Source organism: Lutra lutra, chromosome 9 (genome assembly GCF_902655055.1).
Source record: "Lutra lutra chromosome 9, mLutLut1.2, whole genome shotgun sequence".
In the NCBI taxonomy this organism is placed as follows: Eukaryota; Metazoa; Chordata; class Mammalia; order Carnivora; family Mustelidae; genus Lutra; species Lutra lutra.
The window spans coordinates 19,445,791-19,463,573 of NC_062286.1; the positions used below are offsets into that span (position 1 = coordinate 19,445,791).

At 44.6% G+C, this 17,783-nt stretch overlaps 3 protein-coding genes across 6 annotated transcripts in view; 1 reads left to right on the forward strand and 2 right to left on the reverse strand.

Annotated features, from left to right (window-relative positions):
* Positions 1-343: 343 nt before the first annotated feature.
* PTRHD1 (peptidyl-tRNA hydrolase domain containing 1) lies at positions 344-4,219 on the reverse strand. Its single transcript, XM_047744843.1, has 2 exons — positions 3,950-4,219; positions 344-688 (listed from the first exon to the last, which is right to left on the reverse strand). The coding sequence occupies exons 1-2, from the start codon at positions 4,199-4,201 to the stop codon at positions 518-520; spliced, it is 423 nt and encodes a 140-aa protein (XP_047600799.1). The 5' UTR covers positions 4,202-4,219; the 3' UTR covers positions 344-517.
* CENPO (centromere protein O) lies at positions 4,151-16,670 on the forward strand. 2 transcript variants are annotated; one of them, XM_047744841.1, is made up of 8 exons: positions 4,151-4,437; positions 4,528-4,631; positions 5,892-6,058; positions 10,709-10,826; positions 11,488-11,747; positions 13,719-13,890; positions 14,615-14,779; positions 16,086-16,670. In XM_047744841.1, exons 2-7 carry the CDS (start codon positions 4,598-4,600, stop codon positions 14,749-14,751), a joined length of 888 nt encoding a protein of 295 aa, XP_047600797.1. In that variant the 5' UTR covers positions 4,151-4,437; positions 4,528-4,597; the 3' UTR covers positions 14,752-14,779; positions 16,086-16,670. The 2 variants fall into 2 exon arrangements, with proteins under 2 accessions (XP_047600797.1, XP_047600798.1); XM_047744842.1 differs by having other exon boundaries at positions 4,151-4,347.
* A 24-nt stretch (positions 16,671-16,694) lies between these two features.
* The window catches only part of ADCY3 (adenylate cyclase 3), a 74,705-nt gene continuing 73,616 nt past the window's right edge, over positions 16,695-17,783 (reverse strand). For 2 of the 3 annotated variants that reach the window (XM_047744839.1, XM_047744838.1), the window contains exon 21: positions 17,000-17,559. In XM_047744839.1, the coding sequence (XP_047600795.1) occupies positions 17,000-17,559 (560 nt within the window). Of the gene's footprint in view, positions 16,878-16,999; positions 17,560-17,783 lie in introns of those variants that run through there. The other variant, XM_047744840.1, reaches the window with a different exon arrangement.

Below are 17,783 nucleotides of genomic sequence, written 5' to 3' on the forward strand. Positions count from 1 at the left end.
AGTTTAACATCTTTGAGACTGAAATACATTTTATGGTTAATCGCATGTCTTAACTGGCAGCGTCTCTTCTTTCCTAACAACATGTAAAATAATGGTGCATTTTAAAGTTGATAGTGTCCAAGATTCAATGAATATGATATCTGGATGTGAACAAGAAATAAAGAATTCAAAAGCAAAGTTTTAAACTTGGGTGACTGGATGACTGGAAGGACAGGTGTTCGTTTCCTTGACCCCCGGACAGGAGTCTAACCAGATCTTCCATTTGAGCAATGCTGCATAGACAGTATTGCAGCTCACCTACTTTGCCCATCGGAACTAATTAATAATTAAGAATAAGAGGAAGTACTTCTTAATGACAACTTTAATATGAACATGGGTTTGACCCTCAAGAAACATTCATAACTTAAAGGAAGAGTGAGTTGCCTTTGAGAGGAGTACATGATGCTTAGGGATGGATGGCATGAAGTTTCTGGATCCGGCTGATGCTCAAATACATCAAGGCAACTGCTAACCTTAGTCATTTGAACAATCGGTACTTCTTCAAATACTGGTTCACTTCTTCCTTGGGGTAGGGACGGAGCGCAATGCAAGTGGCGATATTCTCCGGCTGCTCTAGCCACAGCATGTGGTCAACGTTCTTCTGTTGTAGGGTCTCAGCCAGCTCCTTCAGGGCGCTCTCATCGGCAGCCTACCAGGAGCAGAGCACAGAACACAGACTGAATGGCCCGTTGAGGAAGTGTTGGGAGGCAATGAAAAAAAAGTGCAGGGGCTCAGGGGGTAGGTTCCTTCTGATTCAGTAGAGGAACAGCTTTTCTCAACGAAGGAGCTGGAGAGCGAGTCTCCAGAAGCAAGAGCTTCACTGCCCCATTTGCTGTTCACTCTCTGAAGGACCTTAGATAAGTGGTCTGGAGGGTCAGAGAGGGAGAGGTGTAATCTGTTTCTAAAATGGAAAAGATTTTTCTCTTCCCTCCTGAGATGCTGTATGCATTGACTGTAATTATGCTCTATTTCTCTTATGGCTGGTGCCCATCCAGCTATCCCTAATCCTTCAGCCAGCTTTGACTTTAAGAGTTGTAGGAAAGAAGTTCTAACACACATCACCTCCATCTCCATCCTCCCCTCCTTTCCCACCTGACCAAACCTGAAGGGCTTTCCTTCTGCTGGGATAGATGCCCGCTGGTTGGCTCAGCGGGCAAATCTCTCACCTCCTCTCCCATTGTTTCTCATCATCTTTATCACTGTGCTGGCTCCCATTAGCAGGAAGTATTAGAGCTAGCTCTCAGAAAACAATGATAATTAGTGTGTTATTTAGAATAAGATATTATTCTTTTTTTTTTTTCTTTTTTTGCCTAGGAAGGCAGAAGCCAGTAAGGTAACTAGAGATATGTGTTATCAAAGTAGAGGAAATTGAGACTGTCACTCTTTACCTAGAGTCCTCTGGGCACAGCCACGCCGAAGAACTCATGGACTTCCCCTCCCTCCTTCAGCACCAGACGGCAGCATAGGACAGTGAGAGTAAGTCCAAACTCTTGCTCTGCCCCATACTGATTGTGTTTTGTACATGTGTGTATTTTAAGTAGGCTCCACACCCAGTATGGAGCCCAATTCGGCCAAAGTCACAACCCCAAGATCAAGAACTGAGCTGAGATCAACAGTCAGACCCTTAACCAGCCGAGCTACCCAAGCACCCCAGTGATTGTGTGATCTTTGATGAGTTACGTGACTTAGCAGGGACTTTCTTTCTCCTTCCTAAAACAGGGATGATAATGCTTCCTAGCAATAGTGATGACTCAAAGAAATTAGGCTCAGACTAGTGCCTGGCACATAGCAGGCACCCAAAAAATGGAATTAGCCTTGGCATGGTCTTATATTTTATTGGTCTTTATGGCTGCAGCAGCACCTTAATTTACTCAGGGGTGATTCCTTGGTCCCTTTCTTGGGTATGGCTATTAGTTAGGAATCATCAGACGTCTTTCAGATTTAGGGGAGGTCACCTAATCTCTGTGGGCTTCAGATCTCTCATCTGAGAAATGGGGTAAATAAATATATTATCTGCCTGAATGTGAGGGAGAGGGGGTTGTCTGAACCAGATAATTTCTTGAGCCCCTTCCTACAAACAGAAGTCTAAATAAAAAGCTATCTGCTAGGGTGCCTGGGTAGCTCAGTTGGTTAAGCCACTGCTTTTAGCTCAGGTCATGATCCTGGAGTTCCAGGATCAAGTCCGGCATCAGGCTCCCTGCTCAGCAGGGGTCTGCTTCTCCCTCTGACCTCTCCCCTCTCATGCCCTCTCTCTCTCTCAAGTAAATAAATAAAATCTTAAAACAAAGAAACGAACAAAAAGCTATCTGCTGGGACACCAGGGTGGCTCAGTCAGTTAAACGTCTGCATTTGGCTCAGGTGATGATCCTAGGTCCTCGGATTGAATCCCGCATCAGGCTCCCTGCTCATCGAGGAGCCTGCTTCTATTTCTTCCTGCTGCTCCCCCTGCTTGTGCTCTCTGACAAATAAATGAATAAAATCTTTAAAAAAAAATCTGTTTCATTTCTGTCTACTCGGATTCTCAAGACATTTCCCCATAGAAATTACTGCCTGATATTTTACTACCCAACAGAAGTTTCTCTTTTCTCTTGACAGATAAATCGGTTTGTGCCAGCTACCCATAAAGTATTACTGCACCCCAGGGTTCTAGTTTGTTTAAAATAAATTTTATAACGTAAGGTAAAATATGTGCTTCACATAGAAAACTAAAAAGAATAAAGCATTAGAAACAAACCAAAATCCTACCACTAGCTTAGTATTTGGATGTACTTCCTTAGTTTTTCTTTCCAAAATCTGGATCATTTTGTATAGAATACAGTTCAGTTAGCATCACATAATGAGCACTCTTCCATGCCAACTAAATATGCTCCAAAACCACGACAAGCTAGCTTTATTATAGCACATTTTATGGGCATAAAATGAACCAATCACTAGTGTTGGAAATTTGGTAATTTCCACATTTTTTACTATTATAAAGTGCTGCTATTTATATTCTTGTAGTATACAGTGCGCCTCGGCGCATCTGATTATCTTCCCATGATACAATTCCAGCAGCAGCAGAAGTGACAAAGGGAAAAGGTGAGGGTAAGATCTGTTTGGCTATCTGCCAAAAGAACCTTACCTCTGTCTTCATCGGTGGTGTCGGGTATGTATGTATGTATGTACGTATGTATGTATGTATGTATGTATTTTAAAGATTTTATTTATTTATTTGACAGATCACAGGTACGCAGAGAGGCAGGTGGGGAGGGCGGGCGGGGGGCGGGGAGGGGGAAGCAGGCTCCCCGCTGAGCTGAGAACCCGATGCGGGGCTCGATCCCAGGACCCTGAGATCATGACCTGAGTGGAAGGCAGAGGCTTTAACCCACTGAGCCACCCAGGTGCCCTGTGTCTGGTATTTATGATGCTAGGTTCAACTTAGATTAAGTACACATTTACTTTCAAATAATTAGGCGTCATATCCCGGTAATGCTTCAGATTCACTTCACTTGCAATAGGAATTCCGTGTCCTTGTCTCTTCCGAATCGGTTTTTCCGGGAGGGAGCGTGACAGTACCTTCAGGAGTTGCATTAAAAGGCCGGCCCAGTGCACAGGTAGAAGGGCAGGGCCGGATTCCACCGGCCTCCACCCTCACTGGCACCTCCTAAGAGATACGTGGATGAGGGCGGAGGGGTGCGGAAAGCATTGATAAGTGGCCCGAAGCCCACTCTTCACACAGACCCGGTCCAGCCAAGGGAAGACGACCGGGGAAACAGCGGAAACCCCCGAACCATTTCCAAAACTTAGACGTAAACGACCCCTCCCAACTATCGCCGTACCCACTCTACGAAGTTATGCCTCAGCCTCAAGACCACACCCACTTCCGGTCTCGAAGGCCTCGATACCCCTCCCCCTTCGCCGGATGCCTCACCTCGAGGACCACCTTGCGCATGCGCCCCAGGTCCTGGAGGTATGCGGCCGTGTGGGGATGGTCGCGGTGAATGTGCAAGGCCGCGGTGGCTGCGTGACAGGCCTGCGCTACCAGTGCGCCCGCCGGCCAGGAGAATGGGGCATGCGATAGATCCTTTCGTAACACCAAGTATTGGACTAGGATCTGCGGCTCTGGGCCAGAGGACGCCATCTTCCTGGCCCACCGAAAGGCCGGCCCTACTCCCCGGTGCATGCCGGGATGAGGGAGGGGCCCTGAGGGCAGCCATGTTTTTGTACGGCGGCGGCGCAAAGCACCCTGGGTCCGACTGGTTTGATTTTTTGAAGGAGTGGACGGCGGGAACTCTTCGTCCTCGTCCTGCCTAAGCGAGAGGAGCGGAGGTAAGAGTAAACGTAAGACCTGGTGACGGACGGGACCGTGACTAGGGTGGAAGGCTGAACGGCCTCTTATAACGGCGTGTTCTGGGCCAGGTAGGTGTCCGGAGGCCGACGGTGCGTTCCGGAGTTGTGCGCGTCCTGCCGTGAATAGGTGTGATTTTCTTGCCTTTTTTCTTTTACCAGCAAGGAAATCTGGGTGTCTGTTACCGCTTGCCTGCCAGCTTCGCAGGGGGGCCTGTGGAAGTCTGAGGAGATGGAGCGGGCGAATAACAGCAAGTCCAGAGGAGGTATTCACAGGGTCGCCTTCCCCCCCCCCCCCCCCACTGCTGCCAAGACGACCCCTAGGTTAAAGGAGCCCTTTCCTCCTCTGACGGGTGTGACCTGGCCTGTTTGGGAGCATTATGGTGAAAGGAACAGACAGGAGACTGAAAGGGACAGGCAGCTAAGATCATTCATGGCACAAGGAAAATTACTTAAAACATTTCTAGGCTCCTGCCCCTTTCTAAACCGATAGGGTAGCGTTCATAATATGCTCAGTGTTTATATTCCGAGTTACAGTTCTAGCCAGTGAGGTCTCTTTCCAGGACTTTTTGGGGTCATCTATGCATTATGCCTGTGGAAGGGTCCATGCCAGGCAGTGACTTTGGTGTTGGTTAGGCCTAGGTTTGAGTCCCGGCTCTGCCCTTAGAAATACTGTGGCCTTAGGCAAGTTATTTTACCTTTCTCTGCCTTAATTTCTTCATTTGGAAAGTGGAGGCAAAGAATAGCCTTATGGTGGTGGTTGTAGAGATTAGATAAGGACTTAATTCTCTTCATTCTCTTAATTCTCTTTAATTCTTTACATGGTTTGCAAGTGAAGCCTCTAGCACAAGAGTCTTTAGATGTAGGAAATGTTCAGCAGGTGGTTCGTTGTTAGACTTGATTGGCATTTTGAAACTGTGACCTTTCCTGTATTGGTCTTTAAGCTCTTGGGAACTGAGATTTGCCTCTGAATTTCTAACCAACCATGAACTTGTTTTCCTTTCTAATACCCAGTAGTACTGGTAGGCAGTTCACTCTAGTGTGTGTCTTTATAGTCCTGTGTGAATAATACTTTTTGGAGCTTTAAAGTACTTAATTTAAGTTTCTCTGGATGTCTAAATCCAAAGAGTTATGCATTAGCGCTTTGGGAAAACATGCATAAAAGGCAATTTAAAAAATCATTCTACATTTTAAAAAAAGGTTCTGAGAAAGTCTGAATTTGGTGACCTCGTTTTCCCCTGGGTCCTTATTATCATGGGTAACTGAGATGAGTTATATTCAGAAAATGCTCTCTTTGGACAGTGTCCTGATCAGGGACTGCTTGTACATTAGTGCTGAGCTATGAGGTGGCTTGTCATTGATTTCTCTTGTCACCTTCTCTGGTTTTATAAATTGTGGCTAATGTCCAACATTTTAGCTGACCCAAATTCTGAAAAGAGTCACCCTTTGTTCCCCCTGAAATGTTTCCTGTTGCCAGAGTTGGAAATCCCTGGCTTCTTGTGAAATTGCCTTTTTTCTTTCCTCAGGTGTTTTAGCTCACTTGGAAAGACTGGAGATTCAAGTGAATAGATCCCGTAAAAACTCAGATCTGCAGAGAGCACAGGCCGTCGAAGGTACTCTTAGGACCAAGATTCATAAACTGAGATGTCTGCGAGATGAGCTGAGAGCTGAAGCAAAGCAGCGTCAAGCCAGAGTGAGTGCAAGGGTAACGTTAGCAGGTTTTCCGAGAGTGTAAAGAGCAGGAATGATCTGGGAATTAGCAGATTTGTATCCTGGGTTTCACCTGTGATCTTCCTGGATTGATTTCAGCCCTTGACAGAAAACATTGCAGGGGGAACAAAGGGTGACTCTTTTCAGAATTTGGGTCAGCTAAAATGTTGGACATTAGCCACAATTTATAAATCTCAAGTGATCAGTGCTGTAGAGTCAGCTAATATCAGTATGAACCAGTAATTGTCAGACACCACTGACAGGCCAGGCAAGTTCTTCGAATCATTTCTTAGCCCGCACTCAGACGCAAGAGTCTTAACTTCAGTCTCAGCCTGACTTGAGTCATTGGCGCTTTTGTCATTAGCGCCATCTTTCCCTTACCCACACTTGAAACGACACAGTGAACCTCAGTTCTTCCCTCCTTTCAGTTTTCTCTCAAGCCCAGAGTCAGCATGACCTGTCAGATTTTCCTTTAGATTGTCTTTGTACTTCAAGTATTATCCACATGTTGTAAAATGTTTACTAGGTGATTTGGGTGCCAGGATTATTGCAGTAGTCTGCTAGTTATTTCTCTTTCTGTACCTCTGCTTCTCTAATAACTCCTGCACAGGCAAGAAAATGCTTCATAAAACACCACATCATTGGACTTTATATAAATGTGAATAGTATAAACTCTTTCTTGTCTGACTTTTTTTTTTTCCTGAATGTTCTGTGAGATTGATCCAAACTGCTGCATCTAGCGGTCATTCTTTTTTGTTGCTGTATAGTAATTCCATTTTATGAATAGTCCACAACTTATTTACTAAATTGTATTGTCGGTGACATTTGGGTTATTTGGGTTGTTTCACTTTGGGGCTGTGAAACATTCTTGTTTCTGTCTTTTGATGGAAAAATAGATACTTTTCTATTGGGTATATACCTTGTAGAGTTGCTAGGTCACAGGGTATATACCTTGTAGAGTTGCTAGACCTTTAGTAAATACTGCCGAACAGTTTCTGAAGTGATTATACCAATTTTCATTCCCAGCAGCAGGGTATGAGATTTCCATTGTTGTGCATCTTTACCAGAACTTGATATTGTCAGTTTAAAAAATCCGTCTCTCTGGTGGGAGTGTCCTAGAATCTCTATCGCCTGATAACTAATGCTGTTAAGGGCTTGTATTGGAAACTTGAAAGTCTTCTGTTGTGAAATGTGCTTTTCAAGGCTTGCACAGAAATGTTATTGTATTGTCTATCTCTTACTGCATTGTAGAATCTTTACTTATTTTGAATATGAATTCTTTGGGATATTTATTACGAATTTTCTCTTGGCCTGTGGCTTGCCTTTTCACTCTCTAATGGTGTCTTGTGATGAAAAGAGTCTTTATTTTAGTGAAGTTTGATTTAGGAATCTAACTTTAGACTTACTGCTTTTGTTTTCTTTTAATAAATCTTTGCCTGACTTAAGATGATGAAGCTGTTCTGTGGTACTTTCTGAAAGCTCTATTATACTTTGTACTTTAAGAATTACAGTTCATCTGGAATTGATTTTTGTGTATGGTATGCAATAGAGGTCATACTTTTTTTGGTTTTCCATATGGATATCCACTGCATCCAGTATCCCTTTCTGAAGTCCACTCTTTCCCCATTGTATTGTAATGGATCTTTGGGTCCCTCGCGGGCCTGTTTCTGACTTCTGTTCCATCGGTCTTTTTGTCTTTGTGCTAGTACCAGAGGTTCATTTACTGTATATATGTCCTATATGATATACATCTGTCATATATGTCCTCTTTTTTAGAATTATCTTGGGCTATTCTTGGCCCCTTGAATTTTTCATAAATTGGGGCATCAGCCATCAGTTTCCAAAAACAAACCTATAAATTTGATTTGGGATTGCATTGAATCTATCCACCAGTTTGGAGAGAACGGAAATATTTTCAGTATTGCATCTTCCAGCCAGTGTACATGATCTCTCTCTCCATTTATTTAGTTCTTCAATCTCTCAGCAATGTGTGTAGTTTTATGTGTAGAGGTCTTAAATCAGTCATTATATTTGTCTTTGTGTATTTGATTTTTCCTGATGTTACCATATAAGGCAGGGGTCAGCAGACTTTTCCTGTGTGAGGCCAGATCGTCAGTATATGAAGCTTTGTGAACCAGATGGTCCCAACGCAGCTACTTAGCTCTGCTGTTGTATTGTGAAGCGCCCGCAAACAATATGTAAATTAATGGGTATGAAACCTTATCTACAGAAATAAGTGTCCAATTAGGTCTGACCCACAAGCCACATTTTGATGACCTCTGATACCTGGATTGTTTTTTAGAAATTTGATTTTCAAATTGTTGTGTAGAAATATATTAGATTTTTGCATACTGACTTTATATTTCACAACTTTGCTAAATCTACATTCTATTTATCTCTCTATTCTTTGGGGATTTCTACATTTGGAATCCTGTCATATGCAGACGATCACAGTTTTACTGCTTGCCAATCCTTGTAACTTGTTTTTCTTGCCTCATTCTGTTAGCTGAGATCTTCATTATATTGTTGAGTAGAAATAGTCTTAGGGTTAACATGTTCCCTCTAAATTTTGTATACTCTTATCAGATTAAGGAAATCCTCTTGTATGGCTAGTTTGCTAGAGTTTTAATTGTGATCAGGTATTGAGGTTTATTAAATGTTTTTACTGCATATATTAAAGTGGTCATGTTTCTCTTCTTTTATTAATGTGGTGCTACATATTGGTTGGTGTTTGATAATGGCTTACTTTTTTGGAATAAACCTAATTTGGCTTGATGTGTTATCCTTTCTATATAATGCTGAATTTTATTTGCTCATATTTGCTAATTGGACTTTTACATCTCAGTTCATGAGATTGTCTTACGAATTTTTTTTTAATGTCCTTGTCAGGTTTTGACATCACATTTAACCTGGTCTCAGAAAACAAATTTTGAGATGTTTTCCCTTTTTTTTCTCGATTTGATGGTAGAGTTTATATAAAATAGTGTAGTTTTCCCTTAAATTTTTATAAAGAATTACCTAGGAAAGCCCTTCAGGCCTCCTCTATGGGAAGGTTTTAAATTTCTAATTTGGGGGATCCTGGGTGGCTCAGTCGGTTAAGTGTCTGCCTTCAGCTCAGGTCATGATCCCAGGGTCCTGGGATCGAACCCCACATTGGGCTCTCTCCTGAGAGGGGAACCTGCTTCTCTCCCTCTGCCTGCTGTTCCCCTTGCTTGTGCTTGCTCTTGCCCTCTCCATCTCTCTGTCAAATAAATAAATAAAATCTTTGAAAAATATATCAGTTTCAATTTCTTTGATTAATATAAAGGTTTTATATTTCCTATTTCCTCTTGGGTCATCTTTGATAAGTCGTATTTCTCAGGGAATTTGTCCATTTCATCTAAACTCACTTTTATAAAGTTGTTTGAACCTTCTCAAACAACTTACCAGCTTGTGAGTAGGATTAGTCAGTAATATTGTCTCATTTTTTATTCTGGTAATTTTTGTTTTTATTCTTGGTAATTTGTGTTCACTGTTCCACTCTTTTTCTCTCCTTGATTGGTCTTAAATTTTATCAGTTTTGTATTAGTTTTATTAATTTTGGTGTTATTAATTTTCTCTGTTGTACATTTGTGTTGTATTATCCTTGATATCGTCTCATCATTCTACCATTTTTGTTGGATTTAAGTTGCTTTTTAGCTTCCTGAGATGAATACTTAATTTTTTTTTTTTTAAGTCTTTCTTTTCCCCCTTTTTGAGGTTATAAATTTCCCACTAAACAGTGTCTTAGTCAATATGGGCTCTTGTAACAAAAATACCGTGATTTGGGTGGCTTATAGCAACACATATGTCTCACAGTTCTAGAGGCTGGGAAGTCCAAGACTGTGGACCCGGCAGATTCAATGTCCATCTAGTGAGAACCTGTTTCCTCATTGATGGTACTGTTCTCATGTAGCCTCACATGGTAGAAGCGGCAAGCTAGCCCTCTGGGCACTAGTTACAAGGGCACTAATCCCATTCGTGAGGGCTCTAACATTGTGACCTAATCACCAGCAACGAGTGAATTCTGAGGGATACTCACATTCAGTCCATAACACATGGCTTTAATTATATCCCTCAAGTTGTGGTATGTCATGTTTTCATTGCTTTGCTCACCCTGTACTCATCCTAGACTTCCCTCACACCCTTGTCTTGTTCCTCTCACAATACTCTCCAGTCCCACCAAAGCCCTAATTTGTTCTTCAGGCAAGCACAGTTTCTACTTCTGTAACCCACAAGGTTCTTCCTCTGTTGTGAATTCATAGCATTACCTGGTTACTGTAGCATTTCTTGAGATATTACATCATAATTTAAAAAACTCTGCATTTGGGGCGCCTGGGTGGCTCAGTGGGTTAAAGCCTCTGCCTTCGGCTCGGGTCATGATCCCGGGGTCCTGGGATCGAGCCCCACATGGGGCTCTCTGCTCAGCAGGGAGCCTGCTTCCCTTCCTCTCTCTCTGGCTGCCTCTCTGCCTACCGGTGATCTCTGTCTGTCAAATAAATAAATAAAAAATCTTAAACAAACAAACCCTCTGCATTTAGCTTCCTTTCTAGTTGTGTCAGGGTAAGAACTCTGCTATGCCCCTACCCAGTTTGATTTACTGCATATTTTGCAGGTTAAAGCATCTGCTGCCAATGTAGAACCTGACCAAACCCTGGAAATCAGTGAGCAAGAAGTTGCGGAAAGAAGACGGGAAAATGTGAAAGCCATCCTGCGGGCATATCGTTTCACGGGTATAATTTATTTTCTGACCTGCTTCAGTCCGAGTCTCTTGTTTTTAGTGAGTTGGTTTGCTAGATACATTAGTGGTCCTGGACTTAGGTCATGAGCATGGGTTTTTGCCTTCCTCAACATATACCTACAAAGCTGGCAGACTCTCTGTAGGCATCTTGACCTAGAAAATGGGCCTCTTTTTACGGAAGATTGGTTGGTGGCTGGCTTAGAGGATTCATTTTAGCTATTCGGTGTGTGTCTGAACTTGTACTAGAACTGCCTTTGCTACTGGCTGGCTTGATGCCGCTGGTCAAGTAGTTCGAACCCATTAAGTCTCTGTTTCCCCATTAAAGTGGGGATTTATCCCGCCCATTATCTGTGGCATAGAGGATTGTGGAAGGAGCTGGACCATCGTACATTAATTGACACTCAGAGGAAAAGAAGAGGTAAAAATGAAAATTTCGAAATCTCTTCTCCCATAATTTGATATTAAGATGTTTGATCTCTTCCACCATCTTCTCTGGTTTTAGCAGCTCAAACTGAAAAGGAGCCAGAGTGAGCAGAAAGTGTCCGTGATGTTCCTGCAACACAGTTTGAGCTCAGACTGTACGTACCCGGCAGTGCTGAAGCAGACCCTCCCTCCGCTGCTGTCTGTTGAGAGGCTCCTCTCGTTTTCTGCAGGGCTCAGTGGGAAGCTGACCAGCCGCGGGGTCTGTGTCTGCATCAGCACTGCTTTTGAGGGAAATCTGCTGGATTCCTATTTCGTCGACCTTGTCATACAGAAGCCACTTCGGATACATCACCATTCCATTCCGGTCTTCATTCCCCTCGAGGAGATATCTGCAAAATACTTACAGACTGATGTTCAGCACTTCCTGTTCTGTCTTTGTGAATACCTAAATGCTTACGCTGGGAGGAAGTACCAGGCAGATCGACTTCAGGTATCTGTCTGGGGTTTTTGTTTGTCTTTTTGTTTATTTTTTTATTTTTTTAAAGATTGATTTATTTGACAGACAGAGATCATAAGCAGGCAGGGGGGGGGGGAAGCAGGCTCCCCGCTGAGCAGAGAGCCCTGTGTGGGGCTCGATCCCAGGACCCTAGGATCATGACCTGAGCCAAAGGCAGAGGCTTAACTCACTGAGCCACGCAGGTGCCCCTGTTTTTTGTTTTTTGTTTTTTTTATTTACTTATTTGACAGATAGAGTGTACAAGTAGGCAGAGCAGTAGGCAGAGGGAGAAGCAGACTCCCCGCTGAGCAGGGAGTCCGATGCGGGGCTCGATCCCAGGATCCTAGAATCATGACCCGAGCCGAAGGCAGTCGCTTAACAGACTGAGCCACCCAGGCGCCCCATTTGTTTGTTTTTTTAAAGATTTTATCTATTTGACGGGGAAAGAGAGGGAGAAAGTATAAGCAGGGGCACTGGCAGAGGGAAAGAGAGAAGCAGACTGTCCACTGAGCAGGAAGCCTGATGTGGGGCTCGATCCTGGGATGCTGGGATCATGACCTGAGCTGAAGGCGGATGCTTTACTGACTGAGCCACCCAGGTGCCTCTGTCTGGGATCTTATATATCATATTTTATGAGCTCAGAATAGACTTTAAAAGGAGAAAGAAAGGGGGGAGGCAAACAAGTTTTCTTTTGTATTCTAAAATGCTTTATAATTCTGAGCCCGAAATTTGACCATTATCCTTATGGTGCATGTTTCTTATTTATATACAAGCTGTTTTCCACCTTCTTCCCCTCTTGAAATGGCGGATGCTGTTGAAGCATGGATGCTGGTTAAGGGATTATTTACTCCCTGATGGCGGTCCTCAGGCTTGTATACTTGACCCTGTCTTCCCTTCACAGAGTAGTACAGTCACAGCTCATTTTGTGGTACTTCTCTTCATTGTGCTTTGCAGATACCGCATTTTTCTACAGATCGAAGGTTTGTGGCAACTGTGTGTTAAGCCTATCGGTGCCATTTGTCCAACAGTATTTTCTCACTTTGTGTCTCTGTGTCACATTTTGGTAATTCTCACAATATTACCAAATTTTTCATTATTTGTTACGGCGATCTGATCATTGATTATGACTCATTAAAAGTTCAAATAAGGGTTAGCTTTTTTTTAGCAATAAAGTATTTTTTAATTAAAGTATTTTTTAACTAAAATGTATACACTAGTTTTTTAGACATAATGTTGTTACATACTTAATAGACTACAGTGTAGTATAAACATAATTGTCCTAGGAAACCAAAAAATTCCAGTTTATTGCGGTGGTTGGGAAATGAACCCACGGTATCTCCAGTGTATGTCCATACAGTTTCTGTGCTTTCACTTCAGCAGGGGTTTATCGAGGACCTGCCGTGTGCCAAGTGCCTTGCGGAGCAGGATAATACATAGCAGGATAATACGGAGCAGGATAATACATACTATCCATCTTTGTCTAAACTCTGGCCTTTTTGGGGGTTGTAATGGAACTAGGATTGGGTTAAAGCAAATTTTTTTACGTAGATGGGAAATGAATGCAGATGAGGAATATGTGAATTTTGTAAACTTCGTGTCCTATTCTCCCCTCCACTTGCGTGTATTCCGACTGCCTCCGACACTCTCGGGTTTTGGGTAGACGGATACGAGAACGCGGACACAGAGCCTCTCCGCAGGCCGCACAAAGGCCGTGTATCTCCCTCATGCCCTGGGCCGTTTATTCAGTGCTTCCTGCCGCCTTTTCTAGGATGCTGCCAACTCTTGGTTATCTTATAAGTCTTTATTGTTAGTCCTTTTCACAGGCTTCTTTCTGCCCTTTATTTCTCTGAAATTTGATTCACGGGCCGTATTTTTGTAGACATGTTTGAAGTGGCACAACCACTTACTGCCTTTGGAACTGTCACCATCCTGTATTGTGTCTGTTTTGACCCCCACCCTCCTCAGAGTGACTTCGCAGCCTTCCTGGCCGGGCCCTTGCGGAGAAACTCGCTGTGCAACTTGCTCTCCTTCACTTACAAAGTGGAGCCGCGGGGTCAGTCAGTCCCATTTTGTGCCAGACTGCTGTATAAGGACCTCACGACAACCCTGCCAACTGACGTCACCGTTACGTACCAAGGTGAGAGGAAGGACGCCCTGGCAAAGAAATGATGATGTGCTCTGTGGGGTTCAGGTGGAATGAAACAGGGTAAAATGGTGGATTCTCTCCCGGAGCCCCATTCTTCTGTTACTCTAGACATTTACTCAGTACAATACAAAGACTATTTTCCTTCTTTCTACCATTTTTCCTCTCCTCTTTGTAAGTAAACATAATTACCCTAGTTCCTACCTCCTCTGCTCCGTCGGACTCTGCCAATGTTCCTTCAGTTTATGTTCGTCGTCATTGGAGACCCCTCTTGAGAGACCGCTAATGAGGCCGAGTCATGGGGTCACTCGTGAAGCGCGCCAGAAGACTCATTTCACTAGGCAGCCAATTAGACAAATAAGTATACACTTAGCTCTCTAGAGACCCTTCGGTATATGGGAATTCTGTAGGAATTGAGAGAGATTGTGTAACTGTTTTGGTTAAATGGACCAGAGTAATGTGACATGGGACATAATGAAAAAAAGGATCAAATATCCTTAGGAAGTTGGCAAGTTTCGAAGCTGCCACAGATTTTACACTATAGGTTTTAGACTTCTGGGCAGAGTCTGTTTGGGGCTTAAAATGTCATTGGTCCAATAAAGGGCAGTTTCAGTTCCAGACCGGAAAAAAAAAAAAGGTTACATGGGTCCAAAACATCAGCGATCTGGGTTCTCATTCTTCCAGTCGCACTAAATGAGATCGATATAATCTGTTCTAGGAACGGACGCGTCATCCCCCTCGTTGGAAGAACAGCGAGCATCACATGAAAATCTGTTTTTTTCGAAGCCCCTACATCAAGTGTTTACTTCATTTGCAAGAAAAGGAGAAAAGTTGGATATGAGCCTGGTCTCCTAGAATATTTTCATTGGGAACATGTCAAAAAGTGAGTAAAATAATACTGTGCACAGTCCCCAGGCTAGGTCCTATGAACTGAAAACTGTTGAAAGGTTCAGACCCCCTGCCTGGGGACCATCCTTGGAGTGAGAGCAGTCGCGCAGCCCATCAGAGTGGTCAGGGGCGGTTCGGACAGTCGTGGTGTCGATCTGATCGTGTTTTAGCTGAAAATCAGAGTGGATGTGATGGGGCAGTCGAAGGCATGTTGTGAAAGAGGGAGGATGTACCTTTTAACTAGAGAGTATTCCTAGCTTTTATGAAAGCTTTAAGTAATTCTGTTTCATTTTCCTGAGACTTTTGAAAAGAAAGTTCTTAGAACACTCCAGGTTCCTGATATGACAGGAATCACACGGTTAAGAAAAGAGTGTTTGATCTTTAGTTTGAAGCCCTGTGTTCTAGGCTACTGTTTTATAAAGAATACATGTAAGTACCATGGATAATCAGGGCTGTATATAGATAATACTTTGTTTCTAAACATGTTAGTAGAGAGTTGAGTGTAATAAGTCAGCTATAAACAGCGTGATCAGAAGTCTGCTCTTACTCTGTGCTTATCAGGGGCCGCAGACCCTCCCTCCTCTCTCTCCTGCAGGCCCTTGGCCACAGCTGCACAGTTGTCTCCCCACATCTCCTGATCTCAGTTCTAAGGATCATTTCTCCTTATATTATAACCCCGGCCTCAGCCTTGCTGACATGTTTTGTTCCTTATGGGAATATGTAGAGGGATGGCACCCGGATGTGAAAGCCTGCGTCTGGCAGGATCCAGCTGTTGAGTGCCTGTCCCCACTTTGCCCAGGCACAAGTAGGGGTCCTTACTCTCCGTCCTGCCCTGGGCCCACAGCTGCATCCAGCCCTAACACGGTCACTTCCTAGGCCAGGTGACCAGGAAGCAACCCTACATGTGTGGGCACCCGTGGGGCAGGTCGAGTCGGCTTGGGCCACCATTTAGAAGAAAGGAGCTTGAGAACGATCAGCCGTCTTAGTTCAGGCTCTTGCCTTCCAGGCACCTGGTAAGGATGCGTGGTGTGAGTCAGCAAAGTACTGCACAGAATTTTCACAATGACCACATTCAAGTTGAATAAAGCTTTTAATAAAACAGTCTTGTTCTTTATCAATACCTGTAAATTCTCTTTTAAAGCAGTAGCAAAGGCGACTGACTGTAGCAAGAGCTCAGGAGGCAAGGCAATATCGGAAAGTGGTTTTTTTTTTTTAAACAGAAAGTTAAAAATATAAATGTAGAAGATCTGTTTATATATTTTTCTCTCCGAAATAAATTCCCTTTCCCTCCCTCCCACCAGGTAAAAGGAAATATTGCACTTTCTGCTATCATGACTAAGGTGGCAGGGGTTCCAGAAGAACCTTTCAAGATTATCAGGAACATAGCATGAGGGCCAGTTTACCTAACCTGGACCAGACTGAGACGAGCAGGTCTCCAGCTTGAAAGACGGCTTCCAGGTAAGCGCCGGGGAGCAGAACACTTGCCTGCTCGGCCGTCCTCGTCTGAAGCACAGCTTTCCCGTCTGTGTTCCCAGCCGGGAAGCAAAGGCAGCTTTGTTCCACCTCGGACACGTTTCCTGCTCACAGTGGCCATGGCCTCTCTGGAGGAAGGAGGGCTGGTCAGACCCAGGGCTCTGGAAGGATTCCGTTCCAGTACTACGCCTAAGACCCCTACTCTCTGAGGAAGCTACAGGCACACTGAGGAAGAGTATGGCCACCCTCAGAGCTCACGTATCCATGAACAAATGAAGGCTTGAGGAGATTTTTTAAACCTAAAGTCTATGTGAGTGTGCACTTCAGCAGTTTGGGAATGCCGGGACTTGGTCATGTGTCCTTTCCCAAGGCCTTTCTCTGCTTCCAAAAAATAGATTCTCCCTTCCCATCTGGACTGTGGTGAAGCTGGAGGCCGTTCAGGAGTTATCCACCACCTGGTGGGGCAGGGTGATCGAGGAGCCGTTAGGGAAGGCAGCTGGCTTATCACGCCCCTTCAGGAAAAAGGTTAGCAGCTCCCCCTTCCCCTTCACAAAGATGGGCCCTCGCCTCACAAAGCGGAAGCCGTATTCTCGAAGGATGGCTTGTGTTTCTTCCACCACCTGTAGAGGGAGAACATTGTGAGCGCTCAGACCGGGGCCGCCCAGAGGTGTCCACACGGGGCCTGTGGGTCCCGACAAGCCTGCCTGTAGTGCTCTTTTCCAGATGTCTTCGGGCAGGCCCCTTATTCTGCGCACGAGGGGCCAGGGTAGTTTGCCTGGGGCCTGTCTCTCTCACAGCAATAGCGCTCGCTGACCCAAAGGACAGCCTGGGTTGTCTCTGGCAGCATCACTCCCTGTTCTTGTCTCCCCTCTCCCTGCTTTGTGGCACTCTCCTGCCAGACCCAGCTGGCATGATTCAGGGCGGCTTCAGGGGGAAGTTGGTGGTGGTACAAGAGATTAGAAAGTTCATACCAAAAGGATAGGGTTACCAAGAGCTTAAGCCTAAGTTTTGGAAAGGGGAGTGAAGTATTTCCCACCCTTGCCTGCGACCTTCCAGAGCTACCCCCTTGATATTCCGGGCCAACGGACAGGCAGGAGCGCATGGCAACACGCCCTAGTCCGATCTTGTTCCCGGCCTCTGCGTCTGAGCACATGCTCTGCTCTGCTGCTGGCCATACCTGAATGTTGCCCATGACCCCCGTGGACTCCATCCTGCTGGCCACATTGACTGTATTGCCCCAGATGTCATAGTGTGGTTTCCGGGCTCCAATGACCCCAGCCAGGACCCCTCCTTTGTTCATGCCTGGTGGAGGGACATACAACTGAGCACAGCCACAAGCCATAATTTATCCCATCCATTATCCCACCTCAGAAGCCACCAGCTCCTCTCCCGGAGAATTCACCACCTGATCCCAACCACAAGGCTCCCAAGTCTGTGAACAGTCCTCGGGAAGCTCGTCTCTAAGCCACCAGAGGGCAGACACGTCTCCTGTCTGTCCTGGCCACCGTGCTAATTCATGCAGCACA

Bases quoted from the DNA above. Each gene is read 5' to 3' on its own strand.
- PTRHD1 (XM_047744843.1), bottom strand. From the start codon at position 4,201: ATGCACCGGGGAGTAGGGCCGGCCTTTCGGTGGGCCAGGAAGATGGCG. The intron at 689-3,949 runs GTGAGGCATCCG...TGCTCCTGGTAG, and splicing joins TGCGCAAGGTGGTCCTCGAG to GCTGCCGATGAGAGCGCCCT.
- CENPO (XM_047744841.1), top strand. From the start codon at position 4,598: ATGGAGCGGGCGAATAACAGCAAGTCCAGAGGAG. The intron at 6,059-10,708 runs GTGAGTGCAAGG...CATATTTTGCAG, and splicing joins CAAAGCAGCGTCAAGCCAGA to GTTAAAGCATCTGCTGCCAA. The intron at 13,891-14,614 runs GTGAGAGGAAGG...AATCTGTTCTAG, and splicing joins CGTCACCGTTACGTACCAAG to GAACGGACGCGTCATCCCCC.